The sequence below is a fragment of the Dermacentor andersoni genome, chromosome 3 (genome assembly GCF_023375885.2).
Source record: "Dermacentor andersoni chromosome 3, qqDerAnde1_hic_scaffold, whole genome shotgun sequence".
Classification (NCBI taxonomy): domain Eukaryota; kingdom Metazoa; phylum Arthropoda; class Arachnida; order Ixodida; family Ixodidae; genus Dermacentor; species Dermacentor andersoni.
Genome location: NC_092816.1, coordinates 134,402,865 through 134,417,775, shown reverse-complemented (window position 1 = coordinate 134,417,775; position 14,911 = coordinate 134,402,865). Strand labels below are relative to the sequence as shown.

General features: G+C 43.0%; 1 protein-coding gene across 1 annotated transcript; it reads right to left on the bottom strand.

The window, feature by feature from the left end:
• Window positions 1-3,130: 3,130 nt before the first annotated feature.
• On the bottom strand, window positions 3,131-12,704 carry LOC140216768 (uncharacterized). Its single transcript, XM_072287298.1, has 5 exons — window positions 12,273-12,704; window positions 9,853-9,995; window positions 8,821-8,889; window positions 7,685-7,765; window positions 3,131-5,361 (listed from the first exon to the last, which is right to left on the bottom strand). The coding sequence occupies exons 2-5, from the start codon at window positions 9,899-9,901 to the stop codon at window positions 5,249-5,251; spliced, it is 312 nt and encodes a 103-aa protein (XP_072143399.1). The 5' UTR covers window positions 9,902-9,995; window positions 12,273-12,704; the 3' UTR covers window positions 3,131-5,248.
• Between the last annotated feature and the right edge of the window lie 2,207 nt (window positions 12,705-14,911).

Below are 14,911 nucleotides of genomic sequence, written 5' to 3'. Positions count from 1 at the left end.
TTACTCCACCGCAAGGGATTGCTAGTACTCTTCCGCAGAGTGATAATACTCTTCCCACAGGGAGTGCTAGTACTCTTCCGCAGAGTGCTAATACTCTCCCCACAGGGTTAATAGTACACCGCCAGACCGAGTACTTCTACTCCCCCAAACAGAGTGCTTGTACTCCTTCAGAACAGAGTGCTAGTACTCTTCCCAATACCCCCTTAGCCAAGTCCTGGTCACGCATGCAGGCAGGAAATCAGATCAAATTAGGGCCGCTGATATACTGTTCCCTAGGCGGCTCCTCAGAGACAGGCCCGATTCCAAGCGGCCTTCAGAATAGGCGTGAGCAAAGTTATGCAGGATTTTAAAGTCATTTTTTCCTGGCTATTTGCCGACTACCGTGAGGCGTGACTGCTCTGAAGCGGCCTATGCGTATGCGTCACGAACGCCCCTGAGGAGAAAAAAAAGCGAATTAACGCTTAATCTGCAAATATCTTCGCAAATTTCACAATCAGGAGTCACACAACCTAATTAGAATACAATTGTCAAGTGAATCACATACTTATCAAGAATCACAATGCTCCATACATCATGTGAATTCGAACCCGCGTACACTCGCATTTGTACAATTCGAAACACACACCATAATCATTACACCACAGCGCCGCCACGCCCAGTCGTGTTCTTTTAGAGCTTATATATATACCAAACGTATTTGATGAATCGGCTGTGGTGGGTGGGGTTTCTCTGCAGTGTGCTGTGCTGTTGTGTACTGGAATACGTGTGCGTTTGCATCATTTCCATTCCTTGCTACGACTAACGAAGGAAGGCAACGTAGACGACAACGTGAGAACTATTCACGGCTTGTCGTCACCGCAGGAAAATAACAAATGTGCCGTTCAGCTCATGATCGAGTGCTTCTCCAGTCCATGTTCTCCAAAATACGCGGATACAAACTATTGCGCCAACCATCCACGTATGTGAATTTAATTCGCGCGTATACTGGTGAGCAACTGCGACGCCAGTACCAGGCATTTCGACGTGCCTCACGCTGCCGTGTAGGCGTTCTTTTCAAGTGCATTAGTTTAGAGTTTGGTTCAGTCCGCTGTGAGCTGTTGTCCAGCATTAGCAGCGGATCGTTAGCGTTTTGAAGCGCGTGCATTCCAGCATTTAGAGACTGCTTATGCCGATAGCCGCGTCAAATGCATTGGCACGCATGTTTAAATGACTAATGTGTCCACTTGTTACGCGTGCACTGCTCGTATCCTGTGGCAGTGCTCGTTCTAAAAGCTTCGAAGACCATCTACACTCATGCGTGTGTTCAATTTATATATGCACAGGATGGACTTGCCGGCTAGTTGGTTGAGCATTTTAGAAGAAACAGCGCAACACAAGGACGACGCAAAAACATGCCACACCACGAAGCGCTGGTGTGGTTGATGCTTTTTTTCGTCCTTGTGTTTGCGCTGTTTCTTCTTCCACGATACACGCACACCACATTTACGCAAAAGTTTAGGAGCATAAGTGGTTAACTCTGTTTTCCCCGTTTTCTCTCAGTGTCAATGGCACAGCGCGTTGCCCGGAATTGTGCACGCTTACCCCCATATGCAGAAATGCATCATAACTTGAAGCCCATGCTTGACTTGATCTAAACGACGCAAGTCGTGAACGCACCAAAAGAAAGGCAGTGAGCGTCTTGGGGGACGTTCGCACCAGGCGTCGTTTATATCAAGTCAAGCATGAGCTTTGTATTAAGATACATTTCTGAATACGGGGGCTAGACATCTGCTTCTTCCAGAAAATGTCGAAGAAACGCCCGCCAAAACCAGGCACATTCGTAAACTTAACTAGGCAATACGAAGCTCCATAGAAAAAAAGAAGAGTGGTATTAAAAGCTTTCAGTATTTTTCTTTACTCCAAAATAGTTGCGCTCTCGTGGCTTCACTGTACAGAGATAGTGCAGCGTTAGCTAGAAAGCATGAATTTCCTAACTCCATGCCAAAATAAGCTTGTAAAATTTAGGTGCTAGAATCCAGGGTTTGTAGCGATCCTTGAAAATCCTTTATTTCTAAAATGCCATTTTCAAGGCGTTGACAACCCTTGAATTTTTAGAAGTACTGCAAAGTCCTGTACACTTGGCTAGACTTAGCAGACATTGCCAAGCGCTTTTTTTCCCTTCTGTGACACTCTTTCGCATGTCACAGAAAATTGTCTCTGGAGGTAATAGAAGGAAAGCGACATCCTTAAAGTTGAAATTACAAAGGAGCTGCAGATACCAGTTTTATGCACATGGAACCGGCGACAAATGTGCTTGGAGGAGCAGAAGCAGGAAGCTCAACAGTTGAGGCATTCGAAGAGAAGCCGTGAAGAGTAAATTGAGAGCGACAGACACAATAAAAAGAAATTAGAAATGACTATTGCTTATTTGATGGTGAAAAAAGCTGAGGCAACAGATGACATCACGTACACTGTCAAACCAAACCAAACAGTATTCAAAAACTGCAAATGTTGCAGGTCCAAGTAGTTAATTGTGCTATTGCAGAAAAAATTTGAGCGCTTTCTTGAAATGCTTCCTTGTGTGTGTTTAGTGGTGGGCGGTGAAAGGCAAATTAGCAGTCTTTCAAATGTTTGAAATCACTGAAATGCGATTTGTTTTGTTTTCTTTTGTTTGCATTAAAGTTAACCGTGTTCTTGAACAAGTTATTGCCTGTCCAAACTACTACACACATTGCACGAGGTCCTTGAAGTTACTGTGTCGGTGCCTCGAAAGTCCTTGAAAACCATTGAATTTTTTTCTTCAATATTGCTACAAACCCAGTAGAACAACTGTCATGGAGTAAAAACCTTGGCTGAACAGGGGCTTATACGCAGAGCACAGGAAGACTAGAAATGCAGTAGTAGGCATGGAGGGCCCTGAAAAAAATGTGCCAGATCCGCTCGTCTGCCTTATGTTTCTGCACCGACTGTCGCATTTTTAATAGAAGTGCACTTTCTGTTCTACTCCAATAAACGCAACATTACGAACTCCATTGTGGGGCAGTCCTTCAGCCAGTGCAGAACTTTTTCTGTACATCCGAGTCAGCTCTGTCATTTTTCCAGCATTGTAGTACAAGATTTGTTAAACTGGTTTAGCAGAATATGAGCAGTATACTCTTTAATTAGCTGTTTATTTGTATGCACAAGTTCAGGTCCTCAGTTTGGTTGCATGACAAATTGCCATACCTCAATAGATACAAGAAACAATTTTATTACAGTTTAATAAAATCCAAACAGTAATAATCACAACAATATAATGACATACATTTCTTTTGGTACGTATACAGCCCATGTCTTGGCAGTGTATAAATTCAACTATACACCGCAAGTACTGTGTCCTGACCACTATTATTCACATGTGTAAAACCATCACAGCAATTCAACAAATATCACAGTAATTAGTGACATACACTTTGTAACTGCTTTACATGAGCATAATGTATACAAATGGTCCCTGTGTACCTACACATGACTAGTGCCACCCGAGTACTATTACTCACAGGTGTAAAACCAACAAAGCAGTTCTTTAAAAAATATCACAGCGCTTAGTGACGTACATGCTGTAACTCCCTTGTAGAAACTTAATACAAACACGTGAGGACACAGAAAGCTAGCAGTGGGCATACATGGGAATACCACCGCCTCAATACTAATTCACAAGTGTAAAACCAACCAAGCAGTTCTTTAAAGAATATCACAATGCTTAGTGACATACATTTTCTAACTAGCTTATATAAGCTTTATACAAACATGAGAACATACACAAAGCTAGCGGTGCACCCGCATAGAAGTGCGGCCATCTGAACACGATTATTTGCAAGTGTAAGCTCAACAGAACAGTTTGTTATAGTGACGCACATTTTGTAACTACCTTATACAAGCTTAGTGCAAGCACAAGAATGCAGAAAAATATAAATTTAAAACTTGCTCTATGCATACACAAACAGATCAACGCAAATGGTAAACACCGCTTGGAAGACAAATGTGACTGTGGCAAAGCGCAGTGCTGTGCCGGTTGAAATTGCCACCCACAAAAGTATTGAGCAATGCTTAAACCACAGGCAATAAAGTGCTGAACGACTGCGTCTCTAACGTAACTATTTTAATTCAAATTTCCTGAATATAGGGCTCGCTTGCAGATAAGGCATCTGATCCAACTGACCCGATTTTACACCTGCTACATGCATACAATGCCCTCAGATATAACTGGTAATAATAATTATAAAAGGCATTTAAAAACTTGATAGTATGATGAAGATGCATGACTAGAAAAGTTCTGTCCCCCTCGTACTTGTTAAAAAGGTGTAAGTACGACACATGTTCTTTTTTTCCTCAATTTTTGCATTAATGGACAGCCGGGAACCTCGAACCGACACACAAAAAAAAAGATACTGCTATGTTAATAGTGTTATGAATAATTTTTTGTGAAAGCTTTTTTACAGACAAGTTGCAGTCTCGTTTCTGGAGGTTGAGCTGTATCTTGCAAAATAACTTGAAAAGTGGTCACATGGGAGCATGATATAATGTTAGTTTCAGTTGACTCTCTTGCCCTACAAGTCGCTGCTCACTGTGGCCAGTGATGCAACAGCAGTGTCTGTGTGATTTTCATCACACTTCTGTCCTATGCCATTCTTACCAGAGTTGGCGGCACATAGATACCCAAATTTCGATAGTGTTGCTTTCTCAGGTGGTTGCTTTTGATTTGCTCAATATCAGTTGGCACTTCAGCTGCATCAAACTTCTTTTTTACCTCTTCAACAACATCAACAACAATCTTATGACACCTGTGTTGTCCTTCTAGTTGCCTACAAAGACCAGTCAATCTAGCAACAACACTGACAGTCTCTACTATCTTGTAATGGGGGAGAGGTGTGTCCCACCATGTGTTCCACATTGTTGTCACTATGTGGGCTGGCTGGGGAGGCAACAACTGTAATATGTTTGCATTTGCATATATTAAAGTGATGCTTGTACTGTGTTATAACACCTAACTTAGTCTTGCACTTGCTGCACAATAACACTGGCTCACAGTCGTGGTGAAAAGCTTTTGTATGTTGAGCAAATGAGTTGTATCCACTACAAAAAAAGTCAGTGATAGCACACATGTTGCTCTACCAGGCCTGGTGTGGTTCCTTCTGACACTGCTGCTGATGCTGACGCACTGCTGCTTGCCTCGTACACTGTTGCAGCTGCAGTAGACATGGCAGTCTCTGTATCTATTGCTGCCGTGTCATCTGTCATGGTAACTTCCAAGTGGTATCGGGCTCACTTCTGCAACAGAGATGTTGTTTGCCCCTTGAGGGCTCTCATGATCAGGGCCAATAATTTCGTAGGCATTGTCTCCTGCATCAAAGAACCAATAAGAACAGCATGAATTAATAAACATAGCTCTAAAAAGTACGGACATCAAGACTTAATCACAAGCTTTGCACATAAGTGAACGGGCTTAATGAATAATACTTGCAGGAGGAGTTACGCAATTGTTTGTGTATATTACAGTAAAGCCTCATCAGAAGATATTCATGAGGCACGGGAAACATGTCTCTCGAAACCAAAAATTTTGAGACACTGAGGAGCCAGACTAGATCACTTTATTATGCATCATCACTAAAGTATGTTTTGATATATCTGAAGGAATAAATGCTCAGGGTGGCTTAAAGGGCCCCTAAACCACTTCTCGACATTTTTTGAACATTTCAAGTAAACACGCGTATCGAAATCAGAATGCCGTCACGATCGACGAAGCCAAATGCCAGAGTGCGTAGCACTGCCGGAGCACCACAATATGAAGAAAATGACCCCGTGCGCCTCTCTGGACCTATCCTGCACCCCCCAGTTTGTCCTGACGTCACCAGGCTGTCTCTGATGATGTCACCAGTTTCCGGTGCTGTCGATTGGTCGAACGAAAGTGTACGACTGCCGGCAAGGCCTGCAAGCAAATACACACACTCCTTCCTCGTCGTGTTGCGCGCGATGCCATTGTGGGCAGCCAATGGGGGCAAAGAACAGAAACGCCAACAGAAGGGTCTCCCTATGAGGCTCTTCAACACGAGTCACCATACAGTTCCGTTGTATTAGCGCCACCCCTCGCAGGACGACGGGCCAGCGCAACAGCAACAGAGCTCGTTGGTGTTGGCCTGTCCCGTAACATTTGGAGGTGTACTAGGCAAGGAAAAGACGATACTGTCCATATGGCGTGTACCAGATGAAAGAGTAAAATGAGTGGGGACTACTTTTCGATAATCAAACACACGTAGCTCCACTATTACTGCACCGTTTCGAAAAATTCTCGTGGCTACCTGTTCATTGCCTTATTGTGTAGAACTGCAACACCGCAACTAAATTTCAACCTCGGTGGTTTAGGGGCCCTTTAAAGAAGACATTCACAGCTTTTTAGTGACTGTAGATTGTGTTAGCTTCCTTCCCAACTTCTGGAATTTAAACACTTCACTTTGCAAGCCTTGTTGCTCGCAGTACCTTTGAGGTGCTCTTAGATGCTCGTCAGCTTCAACTGCCGACACTTTCTGCCCTGCACTGTCCTCGTTTCCCTCCTTTTCTGGTTCATGCTAAAAGAGACATACGTGATTGACTTGTGTAAGGATTGCGTGATCTTTACGCCCTTCGGAGCACACAAGGTGCACAAAGTGAATGTGTCTGGGTTGTGTCCCTTCGAAGTAGTGAATACTTAAAAAGTCATCCTTAGTAACAAAGGTGTCTCTTGTATACAGTATTGTTAACGTGGCAAACATCGGAAAACCAACCAAACCATTTTCAGATGTCTCTTACAACCAAGTGCATCTTGTAATGAGATTCTACTGTACTGAATATTTTTCAACTATGGATCATCTGCATGTACATATAGTCACAAAGACATGTGTGGAATGGCGAATCGGGAAACAGTTCGTACTCTTACTTTTTGTCCCTAACATAAGCAGCTGATAACAATATGATAAAAAAGCAGGCAATGAGGCTAGAATGGAACATAATCCTTCAGCTCTAAACAGTTTTTTGGGCCCACATCATTCCCTCATATGACATAAGGAAACAACTTGATTGCAGTAATGGCTGCATGTGATCTGAGTTGATTGAAACAAACTATACGTAAGGTTGTCCTGTATGTAATTTTATCAGAGTGCTTTTTAGATGTCCTGCTGGTGATCCTGGCTGCGCGATGCTGCTCATGGTTTTTGGCACGATTCCTTTTTTCCACTCCACTTTTTTTTCAGATTTTCTTCCCTTTCCCTTCCCCCTTGTGTAAAATAGCACACTTGAAGTATCAAATCTGTTGAACTAACGTGTGTATCAAACCTGTTAACATGTGTGCTTCTCTGTGGTCTGTGTTGTATTTTTGCGCTGCACAATTCAATTCAAGATGAAAGATGGAACGTCCCTGCCTTTAGTTTAATTGTGTGTGTGTGTGTGTGTGTGTGTGTGTGTGTATATGTCTCTCTCATGTTTTGAAATATATGTACATACAGGAGTGCCTGCATGCCCTTCTCTCCTGCTCCAGTGACGAAAAGGAGAGCCTGTTTATGTACCATAGTAAAAAATTCAAAGGTTTTCGCTGTGCCCATAACATCCCTTATCATATGGATCTGTCACAATACAGAGTAGCAGTGGTCCATAATACTAGCCCATCCCAACATAATTATAAATTAACACATACCGACATGCTGCGAAACAGCTGTTGCAAAGCCGCTGGTGAAGGCAATTTCCGCAGCACTCCAGTGGTACAGCCGAGTTCCACCTGTATAGTGACAAATCCATATGCGTGTTAGCAACTCACTAGTTGCTGATGGTTTCATAAGCTTTACACTACACAATAAAGTAATCTAGACAACTTTGTTGGAACAAATGCACATAATTAGGACACCACTTAAACACTAACACGATTATTTGCCCCCAATCTCTCACTCACTAAGGGATAATACTACTGAAACATCGGTGGAGAGCTCAGATTAACACAGCCCATAAAGGACAAGCGTTCTTTGAGTTAAACAGCTATAACAGCGGTTAGTTTTCTTGATCATTTTATGTGGTAGCTTTGATTTAAATGTCATGCAGTACTATAAGATACGAAGTGCCGCATTTCTAGCAGCAGAAGGCGTCATCAGGCTCATGGTACAACAGATTTTTGCACTGTTTGTCAGTGAGCCGACACATACAAAGAAAACCGAATTCACACATACATATACAGTGCCAAGTGCACTTCTCCTTCTGAAAACGCAGCCACCAGTTCCAATGTTGCTGAAAGGAAAGGTTATATAAAGTGCGAGACTGCATGGAACTGCCACTTATGACTGTAAATGTATGGTCTGCTGATTGCAGAGGTAGTCACATACTATTTCTAGTCTCTTTTAGAAGCATCACTAAAGAATAAATTAAAATCTATTCATAAGTCACGAATTTCATGCACCCACAGTTTGGCTAAATAACCTGTGAGAAAAAGACATGTTTACCTGGAATAGCAACCTTTTTTCCTGCTGCAAAACTTTCCTTCGAGTTAATGAAATAACTTCACAGCGTCATAATGCGTTTCTCGCAACTACTTGCCGGCAGTGGCGAGTTAGTGTTTATATCCGACTCATTGGGCGACAATACTGCCAAACACAAATGCTTCACGAACACGAGAACACGTCCCTGGCAGAGAATAGCAACCATATATGCCTCTGTGAGACATGATCGCACCTTTGTGGTCAAAGTGTACGTTAGAACGACATCACCATCTCATTAAAAAAAAAAGCCTCCGTACAAGGCAGCCACCAACTGCATAATGTGAAATTGCAACTGATGTCCACTTACTGGTGGCCTGTGTTTGAGTCACTTTTAGCAGTTGACTGGGTGCTGAGAAATGCACGTCCTGGGTTGTCCCTGCAAAACATACAGGGTTATGTCAAATGTTGAAAATATATATATGCCGGCATTTCATCAGTCGCAAAACAAACGAGTAAACTAATAAACAACTGTAATGTAAACAGAGTACCCATCATAAGATAGGCTGTCAACTGTTAATGCATTACGCAAAAAACCTAATGCATAGGAAAGACTATATGTATACACACGAAGCTGACACACAATTTAATTTGCTCTAGGTTTTTCCGTGCAGTATATTCAAATTATTATGTCTCGTGGTTAAGCAAAATTAGTGTAAATTACGAACTAAATTATCTACCCTGGAAACTTTTCTTCAATATGCACCTGTGCGCGCTTCGAACGAGTAGCGTTGTAAAATTTACGTACATGGCATTTAACATAGTTGCTGAACACGGATTTCCTTTGCCCTGTGTCATGTACAGTGAGCTACATATATCTGCCCCCCCCCCTTTTTTGTACTAGCCATACTGCGTGCCACTGCACCTATACGCACGTCAATAAACCTCACGACACAGAAATAAAAAAAGCGCCAATCACCCATGCCTGCATGTTGTAGTGGGCCTAACCTAACCAAGCATGAGCTGTTGCTTTTTATAGTAAACACAGGCGCCGTGCCCATTGCAAGTATGTATCATGTCGCTAAGCAAATATGCAATTTCATTGTACCACTATTTTTTTATCACATGGATATATCTGTTGAGAGGCAAGACAAAAAGCAGTCACTTCTCAGAACTAATCAGCTTTCTTAAAACACATTTTTAACTTTTCAATGACGCTTGCTGCTATGTGTTTGTCTCCAGAGAGCATACTTGATTTGACTTTCCAATCAGAGACATTACATAAATATACCACGTTAAGATGACTGCCTGGGGCACGTGAGAATTTTCATCTTCGTGTAACATACTGTATCTTGATTTTGTTGACATTTGGTCAAATGGTACACCCAATATACCCACATACTAGTTTTCTTGTCCAAATAACATGCCAATGTATTTTGATTTTTTGGCATTGGCTCCTCTGCACTACGTGAAGTCGCGCTGCACTGGCTCTTTCACATCCTCGTGTCCTTGCAGCTGCCTTCTTGCGTTATATAAAGCGGGTGCCTGAAAAATATCGTATGCAAAAGTCAACACAAGGGCATGGTGCAAAACAACATCAAGACAGTCAAGGCCATGGCAATAAAAAAGTCTTAGCTCTTAGTCTTCCTAGTGAAATGCATGCAAAACATCCAAATGACTGCAACAGTCAACTGCTAAACTAACTTCAATTTTTAGATTTAAGCAAAAAAACAAATAAACCACAGTTCATCCTTGTTTTTCATGAATGTTAGAATACTCCTGCTAATGAATAGAATATTTGTCATTTTCAGACGTCATAGTTCTGTCATGAGTCTGGTGTATCGCAAACACCACTTGTGACACATCCTAAGCACGTGCACAGTGTGCCCCCCCCCCCCCCCCCCCCGCACCATCCCTGGTTGTGCCACTGCTGAAGCCATAATTTGAGGATTATAGCTGCAAACATGATGCTCAGTAGGGATGAAAATATTGTCCTTCAGCTCAATGGATATATGGATGTGCCTATAAAAAAGGGCAACAAGGCTTGTTATGGCAAGCTTACCCACATTTCAATACTAACAAGTTCACTGCGGCTTGCATCTAAGCTTACTAAAAGGCATGAACTTATTTTCATGCATGAGGTGCGCAGTGGAGTTCATTTTTGGCAGACCCGACTACTGCTGCAGTTTGAAATCTAGCATTTCAGATTCTTGTAGGCATGTAAAAGTTGCAGTTAAACCGCAGTTATTAGTTTATTACACCAACCTATTGTTCTGCGTACGACACAGTGGTAACACGGAATTAAAGCAACATTTTATTTTGATATTTTATTTCTCTACTAAAAATATTCAAGCGATAAACACATCTTGATCTGCCATGCTATAGCAAAATGCACACATTACGCTTGTAACCCCCAGAGGAAGGCTGATTTAGCTGTTCATATGACATAACTCTGACACGCCAACTCATATTAGCAAATGCACAGGCATGTCCAAAACAATAAGCGCATGCAAAGCGCCCCTGCAATTGTAATTCCACACAGCAGCCGTTATATTCGATGCCGATGCGTAACTAGCTGCTCGACAATTCACCGAGTTCGTAGACATAAGCATCCTTTCAGTTTGGCACCGTGCACGAAAACCGCAACAGGAGACAAAACCAGACCTATAATCACACCATTTCAACATGAGCAAAAACAGTTCAGTCTTAGGGATAAACACTGTGAGAGCGATTTAGTGCGCGACGGCGACGAGCGACGGCTTCGAGCGACAAAACGGGCCGTCGCTTGAACAGATGGCTCGGTTCTGGAAATCTAGAAATCGTCGCTAGTCGCCCAGAAGTGCTATGAGCGACTAGCCAATAGCGCGAAGCCGGAACTGGATGTACATACATCGCTCAAATACTACCGATTGTCGCGCGGAACGAGCAAATGATTCAATTTTTATACGTGCAAGGATAAGAACGTACTGCAAGACCTCCGGAAATATTTTATGCTACTTTTTATAGTAAAATACATCAACGTAAATTACTAAAGCACGCGTCACGCGTGACTGCAGCCCTCATGCCGGCAACACCGGGGAGGCGTCGCTCAAAATGGTCGCTCGCACGGAGTACGACTTGTAGGCGACGAGCGAACGCGACAGCCATCTCCGTCGCGTCGCTTGTAGCTGCCGCGCGCAAGATCGCTTATATGGGGTTTATACTTTTTTCAGCATAAAACATGGATTCCTCATGCGTTTTCAGTAAGTTCAAGATAACGCGCCCAACTGACCTCTTGCAGCATGCAGCTGAATGCCTGCGGCAAAGTTTCTAACAAGCACTGGTGCTGCACGTAACTTCAGTGGTCGCAGATTCCCCCTGCGCGAGACACCGTCAAGCGCGCGGTTTACTTATAAAAAGAAAGCATGCTGCCAGCAAAATGACGCCTTCTGTTATGTGATTCCTTAGTTCAACAGCGTTCCGTACACAGTATACTGCCAAACTGAATAAATTCAAACACACAAAACGCACGCTAATCACGCTCCGCATAGGCTCGGAATCACAGGCTGGTGAGCGAACCATTTTAAGCGTCCTCTCGCCTGGCGTCTTATTGAACATACCATAGTTCAGGCAGCGTTTGCGATCTTTAAAGCTCTTACGGACAACGGCAAAGTGATAAAATCACATGCAGTTATCGCGACGACTGGCTTTTTCGATTGACATCGAGAGACACAGCGCGTATGCCTAGGCCTTTGTCAATCGCGTCGGCTAAGCGCAGCGACGACTTCCTGGCGATAGCATGACATATACGGACAATGTGCACCTAAGTTAGAATTCACTTACCGTGGAGGATTTGCTGTTATATCCAAGGCATGACGAATGACTGTCGTGTTTTCGTGGCGACGCGAGATGGCTGACATACGATCTCCCTTGGCTGGCCTTTGCTGCTGCTGTGCTGCTCGGCGGAGGGATCACCTTTCGGTGCTGTGTTGTTCCGCGATCTTGAGCGCGCGCGCGCGCGGTGGAGCAACTCCGAGTGAAAAAGTAGAGCGCTCGCTACGCGTTCCTTTGAACTGCGGCGGCCTGTTCTCTTAGAAGCAAAACGATGTGTTCTTTGCTCAGCGTGCATGAATGATACATTGCCATGTTAGGGGCCAGCCACCTACAGTTGAAGCAGAAGATTACGCTACGTTTTGTTTTCTATTGCCGCAAGAGTCTCTCTTTTCTATTGTCGCAAGAGTCTTTTCACTCTCTCTCTCTGAAGGGGAGAGTGAAAAGCACATTACACTCTCTCCTTGGTGACAGAGTGAACAATGCATTTCACTCTCCTCGACATTTTGCGAGAGTAAAACGACGCTTTGAAGAGTGAACCGGCAGCTTCACTCCTGCGATACCCTTCCTAGTTTTTAGAGTGTGCTTGATTGGAAGTGTTACAACTTATTACTGCACTTTTCGGTTCTTTCTTTAATAAATGCGTTATAAGGGGTTCGTAGGACGTTTCCATGGACTCGTGTGTGAGCTAAAGAAGGCACCTGGTTGGTATTTTTGAAAATGAGGGGCAGGTTATGGCTAATACGCGGAGGGAGTTCGGACTGTGTGGACCAATAACAGCTCCTAGCAGTAAATTACGTATGCAAGCTGTAAGGAGCTTCATAGGTGGGTGTTAAAAATAATGCAGAATTCTCATTCCTGCTCTGCGGAAAATATAAACGCCGCCAAAATCGCATCTAGGGAAAATTCGAGGAATATGAGAGCCAACGCTCTCGCGAAGCAAAATGTGTGTGGATGAATCAAAATCACAATTTATTATTAGAAGTTGGGTCACATTACAAGTATTCCGCAAGTCCCATAATCAAAGACTGCATTGAGACCTCCTATGCAGTCTGCGAAATTCGTAAAAATTTCTTAATAAGTGTTCGCAACTTCTCTGGGCGCAAGGTTTCAAACGGACCAGTCATGTAGCGGCAACATGTTAAGGTGTATGTGATTTGATTACAGACATCGTAAACGTTTGCTTCAAATGCTCGAAATATACAGCTTCGCTGGAAATTCGGATGTTATTGCGCCGCGTAGCACAAGTCTGCTTTTATTGTTCGTTTTCCTTCTCTCGTGTACAGTTACCCGCAGCTGAAAGGCCAACTCAAACGAAATGTTGTTCCACGTATAAAGCCAACTTTATGATAGCGCAAAATAGGTAAAGCAGCCTCCCTGCAAAATTTTCCGTTTGAAATACGAATGAAATCATCATAAGCATGCAAAGTAACTATTATTGATGCCGAAAGTAAAAAAACAAAAACTCAGCCTCTACCGCTCGCTGTAAATACGCCTGACCTAGGGCACGTATTTCCTCAGCATCAGCTGTGAAACTAGGCGCTGCACCCGCAGAGCGCTGAAAAATTTTGAAGGCGACCTCCTTCGAGTTACGTCATAGCCCCTAGCCATTAATTGCTAAGGTGCTTGTTCAGAGGCCGCGAATAAGAAAAAAATATACAGTTACGTCCCCTGCGCCTCTCTTTCTGTTGCTCAAGACGCGCTACATAAAAGGGGTTTTTCTGAGCCGGAACGAAGGCCGCGAATACACGCCGAATTGACGCTCGGAAAAACTGTTTTATGCAGCAGGCATTCAGCACCAGAAAGCTGTATCGGGAGTTTTTCATGTTGCTTTACAATTTACTCTTTGACACTTTTCATCCACTTGTAATATCTGAGAGGTTGAATAATTAATTCAAACTAGTTATGTAATTAGGTGGAATGCAAAAGATAATGTGAGTATCTCCAAGCGACGACAAACAACATTACCTTGGGTTCTGCCCAGCTACGTGATATATGCATATTTTTAAATCTTGATGCATGATAGTTGGGGCGCCCCGTATATATACAGGGGTTAAAGCTTTCACAAAATCACATATTCGCAGTTTCGTTGAGCTAAGCGCCATCGAGAGTTTTCCCCAATATAGCCGCTCCAGTTATGGGTGCACATGCTGGTAACGATTTTGGAGCAGCTTGACAAAGCATAGATGAATGCGAATGATTCTACACAGTCAGAACAATATCATGCTTTCGTTTATATTCTTCATTTGGAAAGATAAAAAAAGGCATCTCATTACACTTGCCATTACAATAATGCCGCACCGTGACATGCCGCCATAATTTTGGAATCTAAAAGCAGCTTTCTATTAAAATCAAACTGCCACACGTAAAGGCACAAGATATACAAATTTGTTCATTCCAATCTGTCTATAGAACGTAAAAGTCGCGTTCTCAAGTGAATGCCGTGAAATTACACCCAGCACTCCCTCACGGTACATTGGCACAGATATATGCCAATGCCTCTTTTTCGATGACCAAAAGATTTTTATACTCCTCTAAATTCAAGAAAACTTCTTCCTTAACACTCTATGATCGTTCCTCAATATTTCACACATTAAGTTCCTCCATTGATCTGAAAAATTCGGAAAAACATTTACTTCATTGGCCGACAG

What these genes read in the sequence shown, in the direction of transcription:
- LOC140216768 (XM_072287298.1), bottom strand. Translation starts at nt 9,901, where the DNA reads ATGCCAAAAAATCAAAATACATTGGCATGTTATTTGGACAAGAAAACT. An exon ending in TTATTTGGACAAGAAAACTA is followed by an intron (nt 8,890 to 9,852) that starts GTATGTGGGTAT and finishes TATGTTTTGCAG; the next exon opens with GGACAACCCAGGACGTGCAT. An exon ending in AGCTGTTTCGCAGCATGTCG is followed by an intron (nt 5,362 to 7,684) that starts GTATGTGTTAAT and finishes TCTTTGATGCAG; the next exon opens with GAGACAATGCCTACGAAATT.